Below are 27,683 nucleotides of genomic sequence, written 5' to 3'. Positions count from 1 at the left end.
ATTTATTTATTTTATTTTATTTTTTGCCGGGGAGTGGGAGGGATCACGATTAGTAAATGTAGCTGAAGATTCTAACAGCCATCTGGTTTACAAACCTTTAGAATTGATTACCATGAATATGCCAGGAAGCACTGAACTACACTGACTGAAGCACCTGTTTGAATTATGGGGTGCAGTAAAAAAAAAAAAAAAAAATGGATTCATCAGTCCAGCAACATCTTTGCTGCTCTTCATATTCCTGAAGTTTAGTCAAGGCAGTTGGACGTCTTGTTTACCTCGGAAACATTTTGGCGCTTGAAACAAGAAGCTAAACGAGAAGTCCACTTGTCTTGACTGAACTTCAGGAAGCTTCTGATCTTCACCTGGATGACTGAGAACCTGCACAGTGCTCATACACATATCCTATCCCAGCAATCACAGGATGTAAGGTGGGGTTCACCCTGGACAGGATGCCAGTCTGCCGCAGGGCCACATATAGACAAACACATTCACATCCACACTTATGGACACTTCAATGTTTTCAGATCACCTAACCTGCATGTCTTTGGATGTGGGAGGAAGCCGGAGCACCTGGGGGAAACCCACTCAAACATGAGGAGAACATGCAAATTCCATACAGAAAGGCCACAGATGGGAATCAAAATCTTCACGTTATAGTTTTATAGGTCAATGTATCCATAGAGAGAACTAGCCAAGTGTTTTGGGTCCTGTGCTGTCTGTCTGACTGTACGGGTGCGTGACTGTGATCCTAAACGGTGACGTAAGGTGACAACTGGATGTCTTTGTATGAAGTGCTTTTTTATTTTTGTAAGATCCTTGGTCCATCCAGTACCCAAGGCAGTTCCATGGCGTGGTGGATGCAGTGATGCACAGTGTCAGTGCATGCTCACAAACCTGTAAGATAAGTGCTGACCAGCCACATTTGTACTGACATTCCAATATCTATCTCGTTATCCTTGTTAACAAAGTGATTTTCTGAGGAAGTGCCCTTTGTGAGTCTCCTCCTGATGACCAGGATGTATTAAACCGGTGCACACTCAAAGATTGACAACATGGCACCCATTCTGTCAAAGAGCATTCAAGACATGTAGACTAGGGCTGCATTTTTAAACTTATGTAAGGAAAATTTGAAGTTTAGTGACCTGATCTGGATAAGACTTAAACAAGGACAAAGTAAAGAGAAATAAGTCCTATATCGGCCCTTATTTCATTGTCTGAAGTGGATGAGAGACTACAACTCCGCCTAGATGAGACACCAGTCCATTGAAGCTTACTTCCTCAGCCAAGGCCAGTACCCATTTACAGTTGGGCAGACTGGGACAATGCAGATGAATTGTCTTGTCCAAGGTCACATGTAGCTAACTCCTTTATTAAAAAAAAAAAAGACTGTTGGACCAGGGGACCAGCGTTAATGTCTACCCCTACCTCAATGACCTTCTAAGGTGAAAGTAGCTGGTAATATATTAAATTACACTTCATATTCAAGTATTCAAATATGATCGCACAATTAAGCAGTTATTGAAAGCATGCAGGTTACTGTGTACAAAAGTAAAAAAAATAAATGTTTAAGTCTGAAGACGACACAAATGTCATGCATATGTTTGCTGTCAACCTTGAACACATCACAGTCAGAGTCTTCAGCAGCCAATCACAACCACGGCTGGCCATCGCATTAGCCAAACGCTTTTTGTTTTTGTAGCCAACTACGGCTACATGGTTGTTAATAATTATCCGTTCAACAAAATTGAAAGGTGAAATACTTGTATATTAGAGGTACAACTCTATGACGGTGTTCAATCAAAGGAAGGAAAGTGTCTGAATCATGTTTTAAGGGCTAACAGTGGAAAAGACGAACTCCATGACCCTGTTGATTCTTACGGACATGTTACATGCATTCCCTCGTTGGTACTATTTATGTAAAGCAGTGGATTTATTTACATGTTGGAATACTGTATCTTCTCTGAGCCTTGTTGTGTACAAAAGTGTTGTATGGCTGGGGGGCCTGGCTGCCTTTTTGTTTCTGTCTTTTGTTTTTCCTTCCAGGTGGCTTGCATTTGGGACTGAGGGGCTGTGTAGCTGAGTTTATCAGGACCTCACCCTGATCACCTGAGGCTGACCACCTGCGGCTCATCAGGACTCACAGCTGTGGTGCATCTACATGGATTGGAACATGGTGGCATTTAAGACTGGAGTACACAGTGTGTATTTGCCAGAGACTCGACCTTGTGACCAGACGGGTGAGATCGTCGTCTCGGGAGCCATCTCATCATCAGTGGATGCAGAGAACGTCCAGGTTTGATGCATGGTCTGTGAAAGAGAAGAGGGTGAGGTCTCACGCTCGTCAGCACACTTCCTGAGGTACGTTAGATTTTGTGACTAACATTTATACAGTCAGTAAATGTGGTGTCCCTCACACCTTATTATATTGAGCTGTATGTTGGTCGTTTAAATCAGCTTCCGCTGCAGTGAGTTTGTGAACTGGATGTTCCATGCCTGCAGGGTGGGAAGCTGATTAGCAATTAAGCCAGGAAGTGTTTGCTGTTTGTGCACCTTTGAGCGTTCTCTCTGTGTGTTGAGTGTGGACTCACATAATGATTCCTTCTTTCACAGACTCGGTTTGTCGCGGCCACCTGGGGGGTGTCGGCGGGGTCCTTGGGTCCGAACCAGTTCTGGCTCCGGACCGTTAGCGCTGCTGGGTGCGCACCGCAATCCACCACGTCAGACCGCGCACTTTTATATTTTTCACAGCACTGTTATGTTCATTAAACTCTGTTATCCTTTGTACCGTGCTCTGCTTATTTTATACTGGGTCCTTCAAACGCTGGTCGGTTCTCCGGGCTGCGTCCGACACATAACACAAAAGCCTTCGGTTTGTAACTGTACCGAGCATAACAATTCTCACTGTGCCCGTGACGACTGTGAGAGAAACTGTGGGACATTTTGCCATGCAAATGTTTCTGCAATCTGTCATGATCACACGGTGGGTGCACCTAAACACAGCACTGACCACCACAAGTGGTATTGGGCATTGACACTGAACCGCACATTTGTTTGTTTTGGTTTTGCTTTGCTACGGTGACAGAAACGACCCTCCTGCTGTAACATAAAATATAATTCTTGTACATGTTGTCCCGTAACATGATTGTATTTAGCCTTACGTAATGGAAAACACCTTGTCGATTTAAAAGGAAAAAATAAAATAAGAGTCCCTAACATTTCTGTACGTATGTAAGTATGTACTGTATGTACGGCGAAGGCTTTCACTGAGCTTTGGTCAGACACAGGCCATTGAGACGTTTTGTCACTTTGATTCTTACTTTAGTCGTGCACAACAGTGTAGTGTACGCAGTCTTGTAAAACAAACAAAGAAAAAAAACATTTTGGTATTATTTGCACTTTTTTGTTCCATATTCATGAGAAAAATCTAAAAAGGTACAGAATGTTATGAATAATGTAAATAAATGCTGATGTCGGAACCCCTGGCTTGTAAATTATTTCACTAACCTCAAAATAAATAATACAAGCAGAAGTGACCTTAGTGGCAATGAAGTCGAGGCTTTGGAAATGAAAGAAACTGACAAACAAGATCAGTTTACACACCTGCTCCTAATGTCCATTATGCACATAAGATTATTCCCTGTAGTACTTTGCATCCGGAAAGTATTCACAGTACTGCACTTTATCCACATGATACAGCCTTATTCCAAAATGGAGGGAATTCATTTTTTTGTGCTTATTTCTAGATTAACACTTTTAATTCAAGACATCTTGTCAAGTTAAATTATCTGTCCATGCATCAAGATAATTTCCCTCATATTTAGTGTTTATTATCTTGTTTTTAGACACCCCCCCCCCCCCTTTTTTTTTTTTTTTGCAGTGAGGTTTTGGTCACCTCCCTGACTAATCATTTAGTTTAAACCATCTGAACTTCTTCCATTTGCAGATGATGGAGGCCACTATGCTCATTGAGACCTTCAAATGTTTCTGTAACCTTCCCCAGAGGTATGCCTCAAGACTGCTGGGAAAGTGTAGTGACACGGACCCACAACAGGGGGCGTAAATGAACAGACAATGGATGAGCCAAAAAGATAACAATTTAATGTTGTGAATGTGCACAACGAAATACCCACAATCACAGGTTTGACTTCAGTCAATATACAAAGGTGTAGTGTGGGCAGGCTCGAGGATAGAAGACGTCTGTCCAGAGAAGAGCCGGGCCCCACACGATTTCCACTGCCAACGGATCTGAAGCACACCGGAGCCGCCAGGTCCTGAGTCCCCAGGTGGCCACCGTCTCCAGCTGTCAGATCTGGTACTGCTGGCAGGAGGCAGAAACAGTTAATGGTGGGTGTGTGTGCACACACCCAATAAAACAATCAGCAGCAGTCTCTCTGTTAATGGGTGGGAAAAAGACCTCCACCTCCGACATAGGAACAATATACGTGCAGAGCCTGAATGAACTACTTATCAGGTTTGGTGTGAGGAGTGAAGAGCGTCGACTCCTCCACAATCCACAAACCCAGCTCCCAGCTGCGAGTAGTCAAACAGGTACGCCTGCAGAAATATTCAGGAGACCAAAACGTGCGTTCAGCACCAAAAATGGCTGAGAGTTTTACCTGAGGTAAGACGATATCTCGGCAGCGAGGTGGAGTTGCTGCTTCGGCTTTTATGGAGATGGTGGTGAATGAGTGACAGCTGGTGTAGATGGTGAGTGACAGCTGTCACTCCCGGTTGCTCCTACGAGGTGGTTGCGCCCCCTCGTGCCTGAAGCCTGATCTTCAGGCAGGGCGCCCTCTGGTGGTGGGCCAGCAGTACCTCCTCTTCAGTGGCCCACACAACAGGACCCCCCCTCAACCCGGCTCGTCAGGGTGCCGGTTGTAGAAGTCGGCCAGGAGGGCCGGATCCAGAATGAAGCTCCTCTTCACCCAGGAGTCTTCTTCAGGTCCATACCCCTCCCAGTCCACCAAATACTGGAACCCCCGGCCCTTACGACGGATGGCCAGGAGCCTGCGAATAGTCCAGGCAGGCTCCCCGTCGATGATCCAGGCAAGAGGCGGCGCCGGTCCGGGGGTGCAGAGGGATGAGGTGTGGTGAGGCTTGATACGTGAGACGTGGAAGACAGGATGGATCCGCAGTGAAGCCGGCAGCTTCAGCTTCACTGCGGCAGGACTGAGGACATTGAGGATTGGAAACGGTCCGATGAAGCAGTCCTTTAGTTTCTGTGACTCGACCTGGAGTGGTATGTCCTTGGTGGAAAGCCACACCTCCTGCCCGGGCTGGTATGCAGGGGCCGGGGAACGCCGGCGGTCTGCATGGGCCTTGGCCCTCGTCCGGGCCTTCACCAGGGCAGAGCGGGCGGTGCGCCACACCCTGACGGCATCTGCGAAGGTGGGCCTGGGCTGAGGGGGCACCGACCTCTCCTTCCACCACTGGGAACAATGGGGGCTGGTACCCCAAACACACCTCAAATGGGGAGAGACCGGTGGCAGAGGACACTTGGCTGTTATGAGTGTACTTGATCCATGCCAGATGGTCACTCCAGGCCACCAGGTGCGTGGAGGTCACGCAGCAGAGGGCCTGTTCAAGTTCCTGGTTCGCCTGCTCTGCCTGTCTATTCGTCTGTGAATGATACCCGGACGAGAGGCTCACAGTGGCCCCCAGTTCCCTGCAGAAACTCCTCCAGACTTGAGAGGAGAACTGAGGACCACGATCCGAGACAATGTCAGTTGGTATCCCATGCAGACGTACAATGTGGTGGACCAGGAGGTCTGCTGTCTCCTGGGCCGTTGGGAGCTTCGGGAGGGCCACGAAGTGGGCCGCCTTGGAGCATCGGTCCACTACCGTGAGGATGGTCATCATGCCCTGGGATGGCGGGAGGCCTGTGACGAAGTCCAGGCCGATGTGTGACCAGGGGCGATGAGGCACCAGAAGCGGCTGGAGGAGTCCTTGGGTGTTCTGGTGGTCAGCCTTGCCCCTGGCACAGGTGGCACAGGCTTGGATGTACTCCAGGACGTCGGCCTCCACGATGCCCACCAGAAGCGCTGCCGGACCACTGCCATGGTTCTTCGCACCCCTGGGTGACAGGAGAGCTTGGAACTGTGACAGAAGTCCAGGACTGCACTCTGGTTTCTGGTGGGACGTAGAGTCTGTTCTTAGGGCGGGTCCCTGGATCTGGGTTCCGTGCCAGGGCCTCCCGGACGGTCTTCTCCACGTCCCAGGTGAGGGTGGCCAAGATAGTGGACTCGGGGATGATAGGTTCCGGTGGAACTGACAGCTCGGTCTTGACTTCCTCTTCGTGTACCCGGGACAAGCGTCGGATCTTTGGTTCTTGGTCCCGGGGCGGTATGTGATCCGGAAGTCAAAACGTCCGAAGAACAGTGACCAGCAGGCTTGCCTGGGGTTCAGACGCTTGGCGGTCCGGATGTACTCCAGGTTCGGATTGTCCGTGAAAACCGTGAAAGGTACTGCAGCTCCCTCCAACAGGTGTCTCCACTCCTCAAGAGCCTCTTTCACCGCTAGGAGTTCCCGATTGCCGACATCATAGTTCCGTTCTGCCGGGGTCAACCTGCGGGAAAAATAGGCACAAGGGTGGAGGACCTTATCGGACTCCCTGCTCTGGGACAGCACGGCTCCTATCCCTGAGTCAGAGGCATCCACTTCAACGATGAACTGGCAGCTAGGATCGGGCTGCACCATAACTGGCGCAGTCGAGAACCGGCATTTCAACTCCCTAAATGCGGCTTCGCACCGATCTGACCAGGTGAATGGGACTTTTGGGGAGGTCAGGGCTGTCAGGGGACCAACACCTGACTGCAGCCCTAATGAACCTCCTGTAGAAATTTGCAAAGCCGAGGAACTGTTGCAGCTTCCTACGGCTTGTCGGTTGGGGCCAATCGCTCACCAGCCGCAACCTTGGCCGGATCAGAGGCGACGGAGTTGGAGGAGATTATAAACCCCAGGAAAGGACAAAGAAGTGCGGTGGAACTCACACTTCTCACCCTTCACAAACAGCCGGTTCTCCATAACCGCTGCAGGACCTGACGTACATGCCTGACATGAGTCTCAGGATCCGGGGAGAAGATGAGAATATCGTCCAGGTTATACAAAGATGAACCGATGCAGGAAGTCCCGCAAGACGTCATTAACCAAAGCTTGGAACGTCGCGGGGGTGTTAGTGAGGCCGAACGGCATGACCAGGTACTCAAAGTGACCTAACGGGGTGTTAAATGCCGTCTTCCATTCGTCTCCCTTCCGGATCCGAACCAGGTGGTACGCATTTCTGAAATCAAGTTTGGTAAAGATTTTGGCTCCATGCAGGGGCGTGAACACTGAATCCAACAGGGGCAACAGGTATCGATTGCGAACCGTAATCTTGTTCAGCCCTCTGTAATCAATGCATGGACGGAGTCCGCTGTCTTTCTTGCCCACAAAAAAAGAAACCAGCACCCATCGGGGAGGTGGAGTTCCAGATCAGCCCGGCAGCTAACGAGTCCCAGATGTAGGTCTCCATTGATTCACGCTCAGGACGTGAGAGGTTGTACAACCTGCTGGACGGGTATTCAACGCCCGGGATCAAATCAATGGCACAATCGTACGGACGTGTGGGGGAAGAGTGAGTGCCAGATCTTTGCTGAAGACGTCAGCAAGATCGTGGTACTCCTCAGGCACCGCCGTCAGATTGGGGGGGACTTAACCTCCTCGTTAGCAGTCAAACCGGGGGGAACCGGAGGATCCTAAACACTCCCGGTGGCAGGTTTCACTCCACTGAGCCACAACCCCAGACGACCAATCAATCCGGGGATTGTGTTTTTCCATCCATGGGAAGCACACAATAACGCGGGAGGTAGAAGGAGTTACATAGAACTCAATCTCCTCCCGATGATTCCCAGACACAACCAGAGTTACTGGCTGTGTCTTGTGTGTGCTTAAAGGGAGAAGGGTGCCATCCAGCGCCCGTAACTTCAATGATGAAGGAAGGGCCACTAGAGGGAGCCCTACTTCCTTGTCCATCTGCTATCCAACAGATTCCCTTCCGACCCCGTGTCCACAAGTACTGGGGCGTGAAGGGTTAAATCCTCACACAGGATCGTGACTGGGATTCGTGCTGATTTACTTGCACTCCCTTCGTGCGTGTTGTGACCCACCCTGAGCCCAGTCTCTAAGGGCGAGTGTTGTTTTGACCGTTTGGGGGCAGTTTTTCTGTGTGTGCTCCTTTGAGCTGCAGAGAAAACACTCCCCACGAGCCAGCTTCCTCAATCTGTCATCTGATCTTATTTTGGCCCTGCTCGTTTCCCTAACAACGTCAGCAGGGGGAGCTGTTGCCACACAGAGCCCTCTGGCTGTGGAGCGTGGGGAAGACGGCTCCCTTTCGGACCCGGAAGAGGGACGGCTCATGCCTGAACACGCCCTTCGTCTCGCTCCCGTCGACGTTCCACTAATCGGTTGTCTAACCGTACTACTAGGTCGATAAGCCCGTCTAAATCCAGCGGCTCGTCCTTAGTCACCAGGTGCTCCTTAAGGACCAGAGAAAGTCCATTTACAAAGGCGGCGCGGAGTGCAACAGTTTTCCAGCCGGCCCTCGCTGCTGCGATGCGAAAGGCGACTGCATACTCGGCCGCACTCCGACGCTCCTGTCTCATAGACAGCAGCACACTCAAAGCGGTTTCGCCTCTATTTGGGTGATCGAACACTAGTCTGAACTCCCTCACAAACTCAGTATATGCTGATAGAAGCCGTGAGTTCTGCTCCTAGAGCGCCGTAGCCCAGGAGTGTGCCTCTCCTCGAAGCAAATTAATAACATAAGCCACCCGGCTGGAGTCCGACGCGTACATGACGGGACGTTGTGCAAAGACGAGCAAACACTGCATTAAGAAGTCTGCGCACGTCTCTACACAACCTCTGTACGGTTCCAGGGGGGGTTATGCATGCTTCAGGGTACGGTGGGGGGGTTTGTTGAACGACCACTGGAATATCTGGATTCGGCACCAGGTCAGCAGGAGGAGGTGCTGCAGCCACGCCCCGTGTGGGCGCTTCTACCTGTGTGGTGAGAGCCTCCATCCTGCGGTTGAGTATTGCGCTCTGCTCGGTCACTAAGTCCAACCAGGCAGTGAAGGCAGTTAAGATTTGCTGCAACTCACCTAACATGCCTCCTGCTGGCGTCTGTACACCCTGCTTTTCCATTGGTTGTTCAAACGGTGGATGACGCCCCTCGGAATCCAAGACGCTGGCCGAGATATCCTGTTGGGAAAGTGTAGTGACACGGACCCACAACAGGGGGTGTAAATGAACGGACAATGGATGAGCCAAAAAGATAATTTAATGTTGTGAATGTGCACAACGAAATACAGACAATCACAGGTTTTGACTTCAGTCAATATACAAAGGTGTCGTGTGGGCAATCAGCAGCAGTCTCTCTGTTAATGGGTGGGAAAAAGACCTCCACCTCCGAAATAGTAACAATATACGTGCAGAGCCTGAATGAACTACTTATCAGGTTTGGTGTGAGGAGTGAAGAGCGTCGACTCCTCCACAATCCACAAACCCAGCTCCCCGCTGCGAGTAGTCAAACAGGTACGCCTGCAGAAATATTCAGGAGAACAAAACGTGCGTTCAGCACCAAAAATGGCTGAGAGTTTTACCTGAGGTAAGACGATATCACGGCAGCAAGGTGGAGTTGCTGCCCGGCTTTTATGGAGATGGTGGTGATGAGTGACAGCTGGTGTAGATGATGAGTGACAGCTGTCACTCCCGGTTGCTCCTACGAGGCGGTTGCGCCCCCTCGTGCTGAAGCCCGAACTTCAGGCAGGGTGCCCTCTGGTGGTGGGCCAGCAGTACCTCTCAGCGGCCACACAACAAAGACAATCCTGTCTGAGGTCAGACAATTCCTTTGACTTCATGCTTGGTTTGTGCTCTGACATACACTGTCAACTGTGGGACCGTATATGTAGACAGGTGGTGTCTTTCCAAATCATGTCCAATCAGCTGAATTTACCTCAGGTGGACTCCAGTTAACCTGTAGAAACATCTCAAGGGATCAATGGAAACAGGATGCACCTGAGCTTAATTTTGAACTTCATGGCAAAGGCTGTGCATACTTACGTACATGTGATCTCTAGTTTTATTTTTAATACATTTGCAAACATCTAAAAAAAAATTCACTTTTTTCACATCACAACACGGTTGGAGCATTTTTAAATTTTGACACCTGTGTAATTCTTTATTGACCCCTGTGGCTCCTTAGAGGTCAGCTCCAGGATGGCTCCATATCTGAAAATAAACATTAGTTAATTTAGAATATGTGTGCCAAATTGCATGTTTTTATCACAAAATGAACAATTAGCTATGCTGCACCACTACTGACAGAGGTGTTGTCTATGCCAATACCTTATCAGGATTGACAATGGATGCCTGCTCTCGAGAAGTGGAGCTGGATATCTGCCTGGGTGGTTGCCATCCAGGACCCAATACAGGTTTGTAGTGTGGTGGATGCTCTATTCTGGTGCACATGTTCCTGAATGTGACCTGACAAACTCTGGACATGCATAACCTGGCACAGGAAAAACACATTTTAAGTGGATCTTTCCTGGATTACTTTGAGAAGAGAATGGAAGACATTAGGTTAAACATATTCCAGCATGCCTTAATCCAGCCACTACACCCTGCTATTGAGATGGGCTCCATTACTGAGGTATTACTTAGATTTACAGAATTTGATAGTATCTCACTCGGCATGCTGACAAAACTTGTAACATCAACAAAAAGCACAACCTGTTTATTTGATCCTATACCAACAAAACTGTTTAAGGACCTGTGGTCCACTCTTGGGCCGACTGTGCTGGAAATTATTAATCTTCTGGATCTGTTCCGAAATGTTTCAAATCTGCAGTGATTAAACCATTACTTAAGAAACCTAATCATGACCCTAGCGTACTGAAAAACTATAGGCAGATATCAAATCTATCATTTTGCTCTAAAATTCTGGAAAAAATGGTGTCACAGCAGCTCGTAGACTATCTTACTGAGAATAATCTTTGAGCCACTGCAGTCTGCTTTTAGAAAACATCATTCCACAGAGAGGGCTCTCACTAAAGTGGTGAATGATCTTCTGCTTGCAGTGGATTCAGACACCACGACAGTTCTGGTGCTGTTAGATCTCAGTGCTGCATTTGATACCGTGGATCATCATATTCTACTTGACAGGCTGGAAAATCACTTTGGGATTACTGGGAGTGCCCTTGCGTGATTGACGTCATACTTGACCAGTCATCTTACTGTTTTGTACAGTAACACTACTTCTAATCTTAGTGTCATGAAATTTGGGGTTCCACAGGTGTCTGTCTTAGGCCCCTGCTTTTCTCCCTTTATATAGCACCCCTTGGGCAATATTGCGGTGTTTATGGATTACCTTTCACTGTTTCATTGTTGTGATGTGTCCCTTTTAGGAGTGTTTCCTTTAACATTTTGGCTATTGCCACACTGCTCAATGCCACCTCATGGACAGCCCCAGGCCACACTTGCACCTCGCAGCCACCATTAGGTCATGCCCACCACGTGCTCTTCTGCCTCTCCATTTAAAAGTTATAAGCCCTCCCCTCAAGCCACCCATTATGTGTTACCTGTCTCCCTTATTCCTTCAATTAGAGGTGGGCGGCTCGATCCTAATATTGATAATATCGATACCAATGCTGGTATTGATATTGAACGATCCTCATGTAAAATGATCGATACTCGAGGTTTTTTTCTCTCCCACATGCACTGACTGCTGCACACGCAGATTCATCAAAGTCTACTCTCTGTCTGTAAGAGCAGCGCTGCTCTGTGTCACACAACACAGAGCAGCGCACCCTCCCCCTCTGGTCTTTTGTTGTTGCGCCGTCACGTGGCTCAGTGGTGCCAGCCAACAGCCATGCAGGTAGGCTCAGCCTGGCCCGCCCACTCAGCGCTGTCCTCGAGTCAACCCTCTACCTTAGGAGATTTTAAGTTGTGTTGAGTGATATTTTTTTAACAAAAATGTTGATTGTGATAAAGTATTTTGTTGTCACATACAATGTTTGGCGAAATTCTATCCTAGGTCTTTTGTATTCTTTGGATCTATGAAGCTTAAATATGAAAAAGTATTGGTATCGGTATCGATACTGGGCCTGTATTTACTAGGTATCGGATCAATACCAAAATTCCGGTATCGCCACCTCTACTTTCAATGGCTCATGGCAGGAGGTATGACCTTCCAACTTAAAGCATGTAGTAAAATCAAAGTCGAAATAAAAACATAAAAAACTCTAGAAAAACCAAGTTATAACAAAATCAAAGGTCACATTTTCTTGACTTAATGTCAAATGTATAAAGCTTTTCTTTTTGTTATGAAATATTTTTTTTTCCAAATGAAAGGCCAACCAATTGTAATTGTAGTCACTGTAACCTTATTTTCTTGTGCTCTGTCTCTTTGAATTTTAGGGCCCCTTCACACCTAACACGAAAGACCAGCAAACTAGAAGAAAATCCGCAAACCAAAACACGAAATGGGGAACCACAAACCATCCACTGCTGCGTGAGTGGCACATGGTAGCACAGGCGTGTATGACACACCGGCGATGGTTTTGTGCATGCGCACGAGCGTGCACGACACAGTGCGCAGCAGCTGGTACGTGTTTCATACATTGCGCCATGATTTGGAGGAAAATAAAATAAAAACCAGCTGTATAATTAATGAAAATCATGGGTTGATATAAATAAAAGGGGACGCAATACAGAACCCTGTGGTTAAATAACCCTGGTTAAAAAAAATAAATAAATGCCACTCACGGGATCCAAACTGTAATTTATAAAAGCTCAGATTAACAGAAAGAACTTTACCACTACGCTGCAATCACTGTCTTATAACAGGAGCATAAACTGCCTAAAATCAACAAGGAGATAAACGTATTTAAGAAAAAAGAGTAAAAAGCACCATAATAACTGACAAAATGGCAATTGTTACAGCATATTTTGGTGATACGTGACTGAAGTGGTGTATTTGTGGCACTGTTGGCTTGTCATATTGTCTAGTCCTGCACCGTGGTGTTCTGCCGGACATATAGTTTGAACCATCTATGACGGAATGTTCGGGAGTTATGGGGTCAAAACAGCAAAAATGGTGACAAAATGGTTTCAGTTTGTACAGAGGTCAAAAGTTAAAGTTGCTCCAATTTCAGAAAAAAATGATACAAATTATTAGTTGAAATAAAAGGATTAATAAATGGAATAGTTTTGACTGTGTTGAATGTTTAGTCTCCAAAGTAAAGGTCAAACAAGGTCGACGTCCATTGAATTCAGTGACAGGTGGTGTAACCTATTCATTTTTAGAACCCAATTAACCCAAACAATAATTTGCATAATTATAATAATAATAATTTATAATTTAATAATAAAATAATTTTTACTGAAATTTAAGTAACTTTTGACCACTGTACAAACTGAAATTCACCTTTGTCACCATTTTTGCTGTTTTAACCCCATAACTCCAGAACATTCTGTCATAGATGGTTCAAACTATACCTTTTTGGAATTGTTATGATCAGACAATAATGTGATATAGTTTTCAACATGATTTGAGCATTTTTAGATTTTAACGTCTGTGTAATTGTTCATTGGCCCCTACCTGGCTACAGCTACCACCCTGGGATGGTTATCATACATTTTGTGTAGGCCATGGTACACTGAGGCTGGATTCTAAGTGTTGTTTGGTCACCTTCAGTGGTACCAAGAACCTGCTTGGCCCATGGACTATTTACTGAGTGTCACTGCTTCCTTTTTTAATGAATGAGTGAGCGACCGTAATAACATCTGCCATACTGAAGTGACTCTCATTTTTCCTGCAGGGAGTTGAATCCCATCGGATGTCGAGCTCTCTCACATGACAGCATCTTTATCCCAGAGGAACCCGAGCAGCAACCCAGTCTAGATAAACCATGTCCCAGGAAAACGTCTCAGACAAAGTTAAGAACCTCCAGGTGGGTCGTGGGAAATCTGCACTTTGCTGCCAATCGCCTCATTTCTAACACTTGTCTCATTGCTCACACAGAGGCAGATAGCACAGAGTATCAAGTTTGGCCAGAAGCCACCTTCTCTGAGGAGGAGTGAAGGAGATGAGGACAGTTCTGATGACGAAGAGGTTCCCCGGAGCCCTTTGAAGGTTCTGGCCCAGGTCGAAGCAGAGCCGTCAAAAGCAGAGCCGAAGGTGATCCGTTAAGTTTGAATATCAACAGTTTCAGGTTGGAGATTGGGTGCAAGTCAGTTTCAGTGAATTCTCTGTTCATGTGATCTCTGCAGTTCCAGGCGGCCCAACAAACTGCAGCACAGAGCACCCCGGTCAAGTCCCCAAGGTCCAAAAGGGTTCTTCCTCCCACCGGTACCATTGAGTCCATCAATCTGGATGCTGTCCCACAGTTTGTTCCTCGCTTAGACAACACGGCTGCCAAGCATAAACTGTCTGTCAAACCTAAAAATCAAAGGATTTCCCGCAAGCACCGGCGGTTTACACAGGTGGGTCAACCTAAAGTGCAGCCATCGATAGACTAAAATATCAGACAAAAACACAAACGTACAGGCTGGTCAACACGGTTATTTTTATGTCACTCTGTACCAGCAGGAGGTGCAGTATCAAACCCACAAATTCTCCCTACTGCATTTCCCCTATTGACATTTCAAATCCCGCAAAACTTCAGAGAGGTCGCCGCGCTGCGAGATCTCAGTAACATTGAGAACTGCATTGAGACACTCTGATGACGCTGCACTTTAACCGCTGCACACGGACAACAGCATTAACATCGCAACATAAAATTATTTTTATTGTGCCTAAAACTCTCATGAATATATTCTCTGGGTTTTTAGACGTTGTTATTGCGTTTGTTTTATGTAAACATGCGAGAATCACAGGCTGTCTCCGTTATTTTCAATGGAAGCTGCTGTGAGCTACGCTCGCTTCCTGATCTTGTCGTTCTGTAGGAAAGTGAAATTTGCTCTTTAACGTCTTGATTATTGTTCTTTACAACACTGTTTGTCCTCTTTGTTCCAGACTAATATTATAATATGTCTGAAATTCGGTTTGCGTTTGTTAAATTCCACGCAGATTAAACGTAGCAGACACGGATTATTTGTTATAATTGTTTTAGCAAGTTTTCAGGGTATCATGCAGCAGTCTCTTATTAACATGACGAAAAGCATAAAAAATTAAATTTTTGTAGTATAATATTCATTTACAATTGTCATCATGTGGATTCTCTATGTTGTTTGACTGCAGCGACTCTGTGGCGCGCAAGGGATTCTGGGATACGTCAATAGTACGAATATTGTCACGTGGTGGTGGTGGTGGGGGGGAGCACATAAATTATTTGCGTTATTTTGTAGAGATTTACAGTCAGCTGTTCTTCCAGTGGCGCTCTAACTGGTGCTGCCAGTGTTACAAAATACATTTCAGTAAGTGTAGGCCAGACTAGACAAACTAACCAACAAATAATGAATACATACGTCGCAAACCATCCACATCACACAGATTTTGCTTCTCCTGAAGCGGCACACAGTAATCGCAGAGGATATTGTCATGCTGTCCGACACAGCTTCCTGTTTCATAAGCAGCTTCAGACTTCATAACTTTACATATTTCAAAGTTCCACATGACAATGGTAAATGTCCAGTTGCCTTCATCACCTTTGTGTGTTTTGATGCTTTCATTTGTCTAGCCACAGTCAATAAGCCGGTCAACATAGATGGCACTAACAGCTAGTAGTGCTAACTGCTTTAAAGTCCCGTGTTGGTACCACAGCCGTCCCATTGAGATTCCAAATGTGACATCACTTCCTCTCCTTCATGGTCACACTCTTGCAAAATCAGATAAACATGCGTGTGCTACTACAGTGGAGAGGACAGTGCAGGTGCAGGGGTGTTGTGAGGAAGTTTGAAATCAAGATCCCTTCGCTAGCCGGGTTCTATCCACATTAGCATTCAGACTTCGGGGAATCCCCCTCAAATTCGGTTCGAGAATACAATAAGGCTTAAGTCAGATTTGTGTAGTTCATATTGAGAAAAACCTATCCAGCTGAAACCGGATTCGCCCTGAATTTCACTCAAGCCAGATTTCCCACCCCAAGACTGAATGGGGCCCTCAGTTCTTTCACTTCGTTCACAGCAGGGACCCAGGCCCAGATCTGAGTACACTTTGCCCCCAAAGTCCAACAGTGTGAATTCTGTGTCCATTTCCAATAGAAAAGATGGTCTCAAGGGCAGCTCATGTGTACTCTGGTACCATTTCTACCTGGTGTGAAACAAACGACATGACTCACTGTATTTTCTGGAGTCTAAATCGCACCTTTTCTGTATTGTCGACTCTATATTTGGGATTTCTGTACATTGTTTGAGTGTACTTTTATTACTGGCATTTATTCTTTTACTATTTGTTTATTTTGTTTATATTTGTTTGTATATTTTTTCAATATACATGTTGAACCCCATTATCTTGCGCAAGTGGGGTCCACAAAATCGCTCTGAGTTATCTGAAACCACCAAAGTTAATGAGGTTGACCAAAAAAAAATGAAAAATGAAAATAAAAAATTTAAATCAATTATACAATAGTCTAAATTTTCGAGGTCCACAAATCAGTCACGGAGTAAATCGAACGCGAGTTACGCATACGTGAGTTAACGGGGTTTACCTGTATAAGTCACACCAGAGTAATAAATTGCAGGACCTTCCACATAGTAAAAACTGTGACTTTATATGCCATAAAATACAATAATTTCCATGCGACCTGTGTCGTTCAGATATGGTGGAGAAAGGATCTCTGCTTTAGTAATCACATGAGTCTTAAGAATTTGGGTGGACCAAACTTTGCAACATTTACAACTGGACACTACACAAAGAATCTGAGATTACTGGAATAATAATACTGCCTGGAGATTCCGTCCTCTAGTTGGGGAAAAAATACCCTTCGAAGCTCTGTCGCTCAGAAACTCGTGAGGAAGTGAGCAACCCGAGTATCAGAGTTGATGTCACATGTGCAAACTAGTGAGACAACGTTACTCTAATGTTTAAACATGTTTTTCAAATGAATTTTCAAGAAGCCATTGCTGCTATATGTAATATGTTCACATTCTATGTACAACCCCAATTCCAATGAAGTTGGGACGTTGTGTAAAATGTAAATAAAAACAGAATACATGATCTGCAATCCTCTTCAACCTATATTCAATTGAATACACCACAAAGACAAGATATTTAATGTTCAAACTGATAAACTTTATTGTTTCTGTGCAAATATTTGCTCATTTTGAAATGGATGCCTGCAAACATTTAAAAAAGCTGGGACAGTGGTATGTTTACCACTGTGTTACATCACCTTTCCTTCTCAACAACACTCAATAAGCATTTGGGAACTGAGAACACTAATTGTTGAAACTTTGTAGGTGGAATTCTTTCCCATTCTTGCTTCATGTACGACTTCAGTTGTTCAACAGTCGGGGTCTCCGTTGTCATATTTTACGCTTAATAATGCGCCACACATTTCAGTGGGTGACAGGTCTGGACTGCAGGCAGGCCAGTCTAGTACCCGACTCTTTTACTACGAAGCCAAGCTGTTGTAACACGTGCAGAAAGTGGCTTGGTATTGTCTTGCTGAAATAAACAGGACGTCCCTGAAAAAGACGTTGCTTGTATGGCAGCATGTGTTGCTCCAAAAACCTGGATGTACCTTTCAGCATTGATGGTGCCATCACAGATGTGTAAGTTGCTCATGTCATGGGCACTAACACACCCCCATACCATCACAGATGCTGGCTTGTGAACTTGCTGGTAACTGCGCTGGTAATAATCTGCATGGTCTTTTTCCTCTTTTGTCCGGAGGACACGATGTCCATGATTTCCAAAAACAATTTGAAACATGGACTCATCAGACCACAGCACACTTTTCTACTTTGCATCTGTCCATTTCAAATGAGCTGGGGCCCAGAGGAGGCAGCGGCGTTTCTGGATGTTGTTGATGTATGGCTTTCGCTTTGCATGGTAGTTTTAACTTGCACTTGTAGATGTAGCGACAAACTGTGTCAACTGGCAATGGTTTTCTAAAGTGTTCCTGAGCCCACACGATAATATCCTTTACACAATGATGTCAGTTTTTTATTATGGACTGTAGATGATGGAATCCCTAATTCCTTGCAATTGAATGTTGAGAAACATTGTTCTTAAACTGTTGGACTATTTTTTCAAGTGTTCCTGAGCCCACGCGGTAAGATCCTTTACACAATGATGTCAGTTTTTAATGCAGTGCCGCCTGAGGGATCGAAGGGCACAGGCATTCAATGTTGGTTTTCGGCTTTGCCGCTTATGTGTAAAACGTTTTCCAGATTCTCTGAATCTTCTGATTATATTATGGACTGTAGATGATGGAATCCCTAAATTCCTTGCAATTGAACATTGAGAAACATTGTTTTTAAACTGTTGGACTGTTTTTTTCACGCAGTTGTTCACAAAGTGGTGATCCTCACCCCATCTTTGCTTGTGAATGGCCGAGCCTTTTGGGGATGCTCCTTTTATACCCAATCATGACACTCACCGGTTTTCAATTAGGTGTTCTTTGAGCATTCATAAACTTTCCCAGTCTTTTGTTGCCCAACTTTTTTACTGAAGTTGTACATCAAGCAAGAATAGGAAATAATTCCACCTACAAGCTTCAACAATTAGTGTCCTCAGTTCCCAAATGCTTATTGAGTGTTAGAAGGAAAGGTGATGTAACACAGTGGTAAACATACCACTGAAACAGCTTTTTTGAAACGTGTTGCAGGCATCCATTTCAAAATGAGCAAATATTTGCACAAAACAAAAATTAAAATTAAAATTACGTTCGCAGCACCACACATCAACAAAAAATGTCTTTGATTTTACTGAGCCCAAAACATGATGTCAGTGTAGCTCTGCTATTACAGGCTAAGTAATTGATCCATATTTGTGTCTGAGGTAATCTCATGACCGCACATATTCAGAAGTATAGCTTCTTTTTGTTGCGTCTTTCCGAGCTTCTGGGGGTTCTGAACCAAACATATTTTTACATATGTATAATAGTTACATGCTTGTGGTTTCACAACAAGTGTCCCAGTTGGGTATTGAACAACAAAGCTAACCACGAAGGTTCTGTGGACCTCTTCTATGAACTCTGATCTTTAGTTCTTTCCATAGATTTTCTATTGAGTTCAAGCCAGGTGATTGGTTGGGCCATTTTAGCAACTTTATTTTCATTCTGTGAAAGTAATTGAGAGTTTCCCTGATTGTGTTTCGGATCATTGTCTTGCTGAAATGACCACCCTCGTCTCTTCTTCATCATCCTGGTAGATTTTTTTTTATCAAGAATGTCTAGGTACATTTTCCCATTCATCCTTCCTTCAGTTACTGTATATAAAGTTTTCCAGTGCCGGATGCTGAAAAACAGCTCCACACCATAATCTTCCCACCTCTAAACATCACTGTTGGTATGGTGTTTTGGGCTGATGTGCAGTGCAGTTTTGGTCTTATCTAACCAACTATATTCTGCCAGTATTTCACAGGCTTGTCTAAATGTTGTGCAGCAAACTTCAAACGAGCTTCAACATGTTTTCTTCAGCAGTGGAGTCTTGCGTTGTGAGTGTGTGTACGAGCCATGGCAGTTGAGTGCATTACTTATTGTTTTCTTTGAAACAATTATACCTGCTAATTCCAGGTCTTTCTGAAGCGCCCCTTGGCTTTTGGACAACTCTTTTGATAATTGTTTTCATTCCTCTGTCAGAAATCTTGCAAGGAGCACCTGGTCGTGGTGCTCCTCATCCTATGGTAAAATGATGTTCTTTCTGCTTCTGGATTATGGCCCCAACAGTGCTCACTGGATCATTCAGATGTTTAGAAATCCTTCTGTAACCAATGCCATCAGTATGTTTTGCAACAATAAGGTTGCAAAGCTCTTTAAAGATTGCTTTGCTTTTACCCATCATGAGATGTTTCTTGTGTGACAACTTCGTAACGAGACACCATTTCATTGAGCATCAGTTGGGACTAAACCAGCTGATATGAATTTGCACTGACAAGGGGATTGCTTTCTAATTACTGATTTCAGTTGGTGTCTTGGCTTTCCATGTCTGCTTGCAGCTCCCTTTCTTCAGGTGTTCAATACTTTTTTCCTGTGTAAATTTCACATTATTACAACATCTATAGTTCAATTTCTTTGTATGTGTGAATTACTTGGGTTGTTACTGACATCTTGTGAAAATTTCATGTCAATAGCACCTTTAGAAATACATTTACTGAGAAAAATACTGACATGTTCAACACTTATTTTACCCGATGTATATCGCTTTCAGTAAACCAGCAGGCTTATCAGTTTGATAGCTGCAAAAATAATTCTGGAGCACTTGCAAGTGGCAAAAAGTTGCAGTTTTATTTTCTAAATTAAACAGTTTAAAATAGCTGCTGCTTATATTGGAATAAAAGTTGGTATTTTGTGATAAAATTTGGTATCTATCACAACAAGAGTCATAAGGAGATGAAAATCCCCCCGGTCCCCGGTAATACAAAGTGTTGGGGATCACCCAAGTACACCCTTATCTGATGCCCAAATGATCTCAGCTGGCTCCATTCAATGTGAAGAAGCAGTGGCTCTACTCAGAGTCCCTCCTGCATAGTTGAGCTTCAGACCCTGTCTGGGACTGTAACCCCAGATACCTGTTGGAGGAATATCATTTCTGCTGCTTATATCCATGACCTTATTCTTTCGGTCATTATCCAAAGTTCATGACCATAGGTGAGGATAGACGTGTAAATCAAATAGAAATTGAGAAGGTCGAATTCTGGATCATCGCTTTCTTTGCCACTGCAGTTCGGTACAGTGTTTGAAAAACACCAGACACTGCCCCAACCTGTCCAACTTAGCCCCACTCGTGAACAACACCCAGAGATACTTCAACTCTCCATTTGGGGTAATAACAAAAATACAGGTGTTAAAAAAAAAGACTCTTACACGGTGTCAAAAATCTTTTATATAATTCTATCTCAAGTTTCTATTATTTCAGGTCACACCCATTTCTTTCCAACAAGATTCATAAAAACCAGGAGATTAGATAAAATACTATGAAATGAGCAAATAATGAGTGAATACCTTCGCCAAATCCCAACAGTCCTCTGTTTATCTGTCCTCAGCTGATTTGACATGCAAGTGGGGTACTGTTTTTCCATAACACAAATTACATGGAAATCAGTGGGAGAGAGTTTAGTGTTTATGAAATATTCTGAAACTGCATCTGTATCAAAACCTTGGGAACTTCTTCTTAACCCAAGGCCAACCTCTGCAGCAAATTTCCTTGAACTGTGTTCATGTGTTTTTGAGATATCTGCAAACAGTCTCCTTGGCAGAGGTAACAAACAGCCACAAGAGAAACATAAGGTCATTGGCACATTTTTGGCACATTGTTGATTCATTTTGGGATCCTTTCCAATTTTCTTGTGAGACATACAAATTAAAGTCGTTATGTTTTCATATTTTTAGGAACTTCAAGAAGTTTCTATTCCTGATGTGCTTCAAGAGGATCTTGAGGTGGCTGGGGTCTCGACTGATGGCCACCGTAGGGCATCTGCTGAGGAGCCCCTAGAACATGTTAAGAAACAACGACTGCACGAGGAGGAATGGCAGGAAACCAGGAGGAGGAGAGAGCTGGAGGAACAGAGGCTCAGACAGGAGGAGGCAGAAAACAAAAAGAGAGCAGAAGAGCTGAGGCTCCGTGAACTAGAGAAGGAGAAGTGTCAAAAGCAACAAAAGGAGGAACAAATGCGAAAAGAGGAAGAAAAAAGGCTTTGTGAGGAAGAACAGCGATGGTGTCAAGAAGAGGAGAGGAGGATTAGAGAAGAAGAAGAAGAAGAAAGGAGACAGCAAGAAGAGGAAGAGTGGGTGCGGCGAGAGGAAGAGGAGAGGAGGATGCGAGAAGAGCAGGAGCGTCTGCAGCGGGAAGAGACAAGACAACTGGAAGAACAGAAGAGAAAAGAGGAAGAAAGAAAGAAACGAGAAGAGGAAGACTTAAGGAGGCAGGAGGCTGAGAAACAGCATCTACTTGCAGAGCAGAAGCGGAGAGAAGAAGAAGAAAGGAAGAGATGTCAAGAAGCCGAGAAGAGGAGGCTGCAGGAGATGGAGGAAAAGAAGAAAATGGAAGAAGAAAGAAACAGAAAGGAGCTGGAAGAGGAGAGGAGGCTATCGTTCGAGCGCTCTGATGGCAGCCCAAACCTCGACGAGAGGAAGAGAAAAGCTGAGGAGCTGCGCTGGAAAGAGATGGAAGAGCGACAGAGGCCCTTCACTTTTAAAGTTTCCTCTGGAGAAAAACAAATTTTGTTCCAGAAGGTCAACCTGACACCCGTCACACCAGCCTCCAGCCACCAGACTGTAGGTGTAGCTGAAGAACGAGAAGCTTCCTCTTCAGAAGGTCCAGATTCCCCTAACCTCCCAACATCTCCATATGTCCCCCATACAGCAATCCTTGTGACGGGGGCCCAGCTCTGTGGGACTGCGGTCAACTTGGACCAAATCAAAGACACTGCCTGCAAATCTCTTCTTGGTTTGGCAGATGATAGAAAGGCCCAGGGAACACCACCAATGAAGAGCAAGACTTCACCCGACCGCAACTCTTGCAAGACAAAGTCATTGACAGAGTTGTCACTCTCAACAGACCAGACCAGTGCAGCTGTTTTGGCAGAATGGGCAAGTATTAGATCAAAGATATTTAAGGGAGTCGAGGAGGGGAAATATGATGACTACCCAGATCTGAACCGAAACCAGCCTGTGCCAAGCAGCGAAGACCAGGCTCCATTTTCCCACACGAACCTCAGGAAGACCATGTCTGCCAGCGCCAAGTTCTCAATCACCCCTGCAAAGAAGAAATTTACAGACTCCAACAGGAACTCAGAGGTATTTAGTCCAGATGATAAGGAACCAGGAGAGGAAGTGGTTCCGTCTCCTACCTCTGTATCTACATCAGCATCTGTCGGCAAACCTCAGAATAGGAAGAGTAAATCTGTCCGCATCATAGAAAGAGGCTCTGAGGAATGTATGTTTGCTAAAGACCTCCCCTCCTTCCTGGTTCCCAGCCCTGAAACCAAACCTGAGGGTGCTGAGTTGAAGAGCAGGACTCATGGTGAGATGGAGGCAGCTGGAAGCAGGGAGGAGAGTGAGGACCGAGGCCAGGACAGTGAGGATAAACCTTCTCCTTTTGGAATAAAGCTTAGGAGGACTAACTACTCCCTTCGCTTTCACAGCGAACAGTCCACAGAGAAAAGGAAGAAGCGATACAGTGCTGGTGACAGCTTTGATGGCGTCCCTTCGCCTCTCACCCCCATCGAACCAGACTCTGATGCTTCCTCTGTATTTTCTGATAAATCCAGTCCCACGTCTCCTCAAAAAGATAGTGTGGTTGCCAAGTACTTGCATTCATCCCCTTCTCGTGCCCTGCCTCAGGCCAAAACAGGTAAACCTATGGCTCCGTCTGCACACAGCGAAGGTGACAAAGTGCTTTCCAAACCCCTCCTCTACCGAAGACCCCCCACATCACCCAAACCTGTTGGAGCAATTCCCACAACTCCACCCTCACCACAGCCTAATGTGGGGCATGGTATTCCCAGTGAGGCCAGAATCCAGAGAACACAAGGTTCGGATTCATTCACCCAGGAACAGACAAACAGTGGTGAGGAATCTTTGACGGTGGTCCAGTTGCATCGAAGCAGTCATGACCCGGTCCAAGGGGAAGAAGAGCCGAAGGAGAAGAAATCTTTCTTCCCTTCCATCAACATTCCCTGGAGAGAGAAGGCAGACAGAAAGGCAGAGCTCATCAAGAGAGGTCGGTGCCCATTTGATCATCTATTGTTTGGTTCACATCGTGCCAGTAAAATTATAGGCTCCTCTTCCATTATTACGCTGCACGTTGGCAAAGCATCAATGGCAGGGTATTGCCCCTTCACTGGTGTGTCTGTGTGTATGGACAAGATAGCTCAAAAACAGCTGGAAGATTTGCTTCAAATGTGGTTTGAAGGAAATCGACTATCATATGATGTTGTCAAAAATACCATTATGGTGATATGTATATTTACAGACCCAAAAGTTCTCAATCGCCCCTCGTACCCAATAACTGTAGGGTAGGGATTGAAATGATTATAGTGTCACAGTTAGTTCTGAGGTGCTAATGGTGGAACAGTGTTATACACGGAGCACAATTTTTTTTTCTGCGTTAATGTAGGGTGACCAAACGTCCTGTTTTCCCAGGACATGTTCTGTTTCCATGTCGTTTCCTGGCCGTCCTGGGTTTTTTTAGAAAATGATGACAATGTCCTTGTTTTCATTGTTTTTCATTGGGCCATTAAATTGGCCGGTAGTCAAGTGTCATTTGAGTCTCATTGCTGGTGTCACAGACCGAACGGTGCCCTGTAAAATTCTGTCCCCCCTGCTTTCACTGTGCATGTATCATTTTGGAGTGTCAGCAGTAGGGATGGGTATCGGGAACCAGTTCCTTTTGGGTATTGTTAAGAAATGATTCGATACACCGACATCAGTAACCTTTTTGCTTAACGATTCCCTTATCGGTCCTTCAGAGTGGTGGTTGTTTTGGGGGGTGTTTGTCAGGAAAATGATAATTTCTCTACATTGATTACAGACCCTGCAGTGGGTCTGTAATAAACTTTTCTGCAGTGCAGCTTTGCTTTGAACCTTGAACCAATTGAAGCAGTGATTCACAGATCGAAGCAGTGCTTCAATCTGCTGCTTCGTTGGTTCATTGTTTTATTTCGCTTTATCTTAATTTTTCACCACTAAAACCTCAAAGAGCCTATGTCTGTGAGTAATATTTACCTTTTTATGTTAAACCAACCTGTTATAGTCTTCTGAAACAGTTGATAGATGTATTTTATAACTTAAAAATGGAACTGATGCTAACGTGTTAGCATGTCTATGGAGTTTTCAATGTTAAAGTTGGCGTTAAGCTGTTCGCATCTCAGCACGTTTGTGTGCATTTGTTTTCTGTATAATAATTAATGGCTCAGCGTTCGTTGTCGTAAAAGAGTCAAATTGTATTTTTTTTATTTATTTTTATTCATATATTATCAATAATAACAACAACAACGGTAATAATAACTCATAATAACTAATAATGCTACAATACAATTTTAAAGAACGAGACAAACAGAACCTGATGAAACTAACAATAGAAATAAATAAGTGTTTCCTGTGAACACCTAGTGACTCTTACACCTCCACTTCATCCCTGTTTTATTTAAGTTTAATGTCAATTTGGTCAAACCATATTTTTAATGTGTTAATTTCTTCAGTGATTTCCTCCAGAACTATCTGCCAAGCTAGAAAACTGCTGCATCCTAGTAAGAACAGAATACTACTGGAATGAATTTGAATGAGGAAAGTTGTTTTTTTTCTCACTAAAATGGATGCTGCACTCACTGCAGTTTATTGTCTGGAATAGTCCCAGATTGCATTTCAGAGCTTCTAGAATTCAAACATTTTCGTGTGGGTGGTGTTGTGGGGTAATTTTTGGTTTCAGCTTTTTTTGTTTTTCACCACTTTCATCCCTGAATATGTCAATCATGAGTCACTTTTGTGAGGATTAAAGTCACAAACCGGGACTCCTGTCTTGTTGCGAGAAAGAAACAAGAATTGTCCTCCGTTCTGTTCACACAGCTCCAAATGCTGCGCAGCTCTCTGCCGAGTCAAGTTAGAATGATAGAGTCCAGTTGGAATTGATAAATTCAAAGCGAAACGCCATTTAAATCAAATGACACCTCTTTCTAAATCTTGTAATACAAACTGCAATCAATCAAAACGTTTTTGTTTTCCTCCCAAAATGAGACGTCCTGCGCTGACAAGCAGCAGCCAGCTGAGCTCAGCTCAGAGGTATGGAGAGACATTCATGCCAAAATGTCTGAAAAGAAATGCTTTTGACAAAAACTACAGATTTTGTTTAGTTTTATTTATGTCCAGAGATCAAGGATACAGTGACCAATTTAAAATCTTGTTGACATAGAAAACCTGTAAAGCCTACTTCTAGTACACAGAAAATTCACAACAGTGGTGGTTCATAAGGGAATCGATAAGGAATCGGATTGATAAGCGAAATCAATAATGGCATCGATATCAATAAAATCTTATCAATACGCATCCCTAGTTAGGAGTGATTCACCCCATTATCACCTTGTTTCTGCTTAAAACTGACTTTAGAATGATTTAAGACATTTTACTTTGTGATCTGATGGTTAATAATCACATTATTCCCTTTGATCGCTTTGGGTGTAGGGAGTCAGACTCAGAGAGTCAAACTCAGACGCGTTGCTCTCGCGCTCTGATTGGTCCCCCATCATTAATTATGAAATAATGCTGAATTTATGTGGAAATGATTGTTGTACAAAAGCTTCAAATGTCTGTTGCTGAGATAGATGATGACTGAAGTGCAGTTTTAAGCAGAAACGAGGCGATAATCAGAGCATTGCTACTGACGCTCCAAAATGATGCATGCGCATTGAAGGCAGGGGAGACCAATTTTTAGGGGGGACCGTTCGGTCGGCGACACGGGGCCGAGTGTCCTGGTTTTTGGTAATCAAAATATGGTCACCCTAGTTAATGTGAACATGGTTTTTACTCCCTCACTGCTTGAAGAGTCTGACTCTGAAATGGTTCATTCAGCTTTATGGACTATTTAGTTGATCATGAAAGCAAATCCCATTTCCTTCAGTAAATGAAAACCAGTAAAGTTAGTTAAACGTGGTTTTGATGTTTGTATGTATATGTACATCCATTCCAGAAAAACCGTCCCTTCAGAGCAGGCACTCGCTAGACAGTGCCAAGGTCCAAGATAAGGAAGCGGGGCCTTTGTGGATCACGCTGGCACTGCAGAAGCAGAAAGGCTACAGGGAGCAGCAGCAGAGCCGAGAGGAGCGCCGTAGTCAAAGAGAGGCCAAATTGGCTGAAAAACAAGCAAAAGAGAAAGAAAGTGTATGTGCACTGACTGATCTGTGTGCACAGTTACTCAACTCTTATCTCAGTTGCACAGGTTACCAACCGACTTCCTATCAATCAGTTACTGATCTCCTTTGCAGGTTATGTTAAATAGTCCCACAGACAGCAAAGGGAGTGGGAGCACGACTGTGGAGAAACCTCAGACACCAGAGGAGCCAAAAAGACCCGATAGCCTGCTGGGACGGTTTGAACGCCGGGAACACCTGAAAAAAGCCAGCACCCTACCCAGCTCTGTTACTGGTAAGAACCCCTTTGTTGAGGATTTGGTAATTGCGTGTCTTAAAGCGGGATTAGAATGCCTTAACTTTTTGTCCCCTCTTTTGGCATTTCAGTTGAAATTTCTGACTCTACGCCATCACCACCTGCTGTCAAAGAGGTGTCAAAACGTTTCCCCTCCAGTGACTCTTCGCAGGTGTCCACTGAGCCGGCCTGGCTGGCCCTAGCCAAGCGGAAGGCCAAAGCCTGGAGCGACTGTCCTCAGATCATCAAATAACAGCCTGAGCAGCAGCCACCTGAGATGTTACACTGCCCACCAGACTCTGACAGCATCAACCCATCCTCCCGAACTCCTAATCTGACCGTTTACTCTCCGACTGTGAAACAAGACCTCCTCAGGGGTAGACATTAAAGATTTCGTCCATT

The 27,683-nt window shown here is 44.8% G+C and overlaps 1 protein-coding gene across 2 annotated transcripts; it reads left to right on the top strand.

Annotated features, from left to right (window-relative positions):
• Positions 1-13,946: 13,946 nt before the first annotated feature.
• On the top strand, positions 13,947-27,651 carry LOC117519176 (cancer-related regulator of actin dynamics homolog). 2 transcript variants are annotated; one of them, XM_034180490.1, is made up of 8 exons: positions 13,947-13,988; positions 14,060-14,215; positions 14,308-14,520; positions 21,534-22,034; positions 22,101-23,865; positions 26,827-27,017; positions 27,122-27,281; positions 27,374-27,651. In XM_034180490.1, exons 1-8 carry the CDS (start codon positions 13,947-13,949, stop codon positions 27,532-27,534), a joined length of 3,189 nt encoding a protein of 1,062 aa, XP_034036381.1. In that variant the 3' UTR covers positions 27,535-27,651. The 2 variants fall into 2 exon arrangements, with proteins under 2 accessions (XP_034036381.1, XP_034036380.1); XM_034180489.1 differs by having other exon boundaries at positions 21,534-23,865; positions 27,374-27,648.
• Positions 27,652-27,683: the final 32 nt, after the last annotated feature.

Source organism: Thalassophryne amazonica, chromosome 10, assembly GCF_902500255.1.
Source record: "Thalassophryne amazonica chromosome 10, fThaAma1.1, whole genome shotgun sequence".
Taxonomy (NCBI): Eukaryota; Metazoa; Chordata; class Actinopteri; order Batrachoidiformes; family Batrachoididae; genus Thalassophryne; species Thalassophryne amazonica.
The sequence above is the reverse complement of the archived record's forward strand: the minus strand, read 5'-3'. Positions and strand labels throughout refer to the sequence as shown.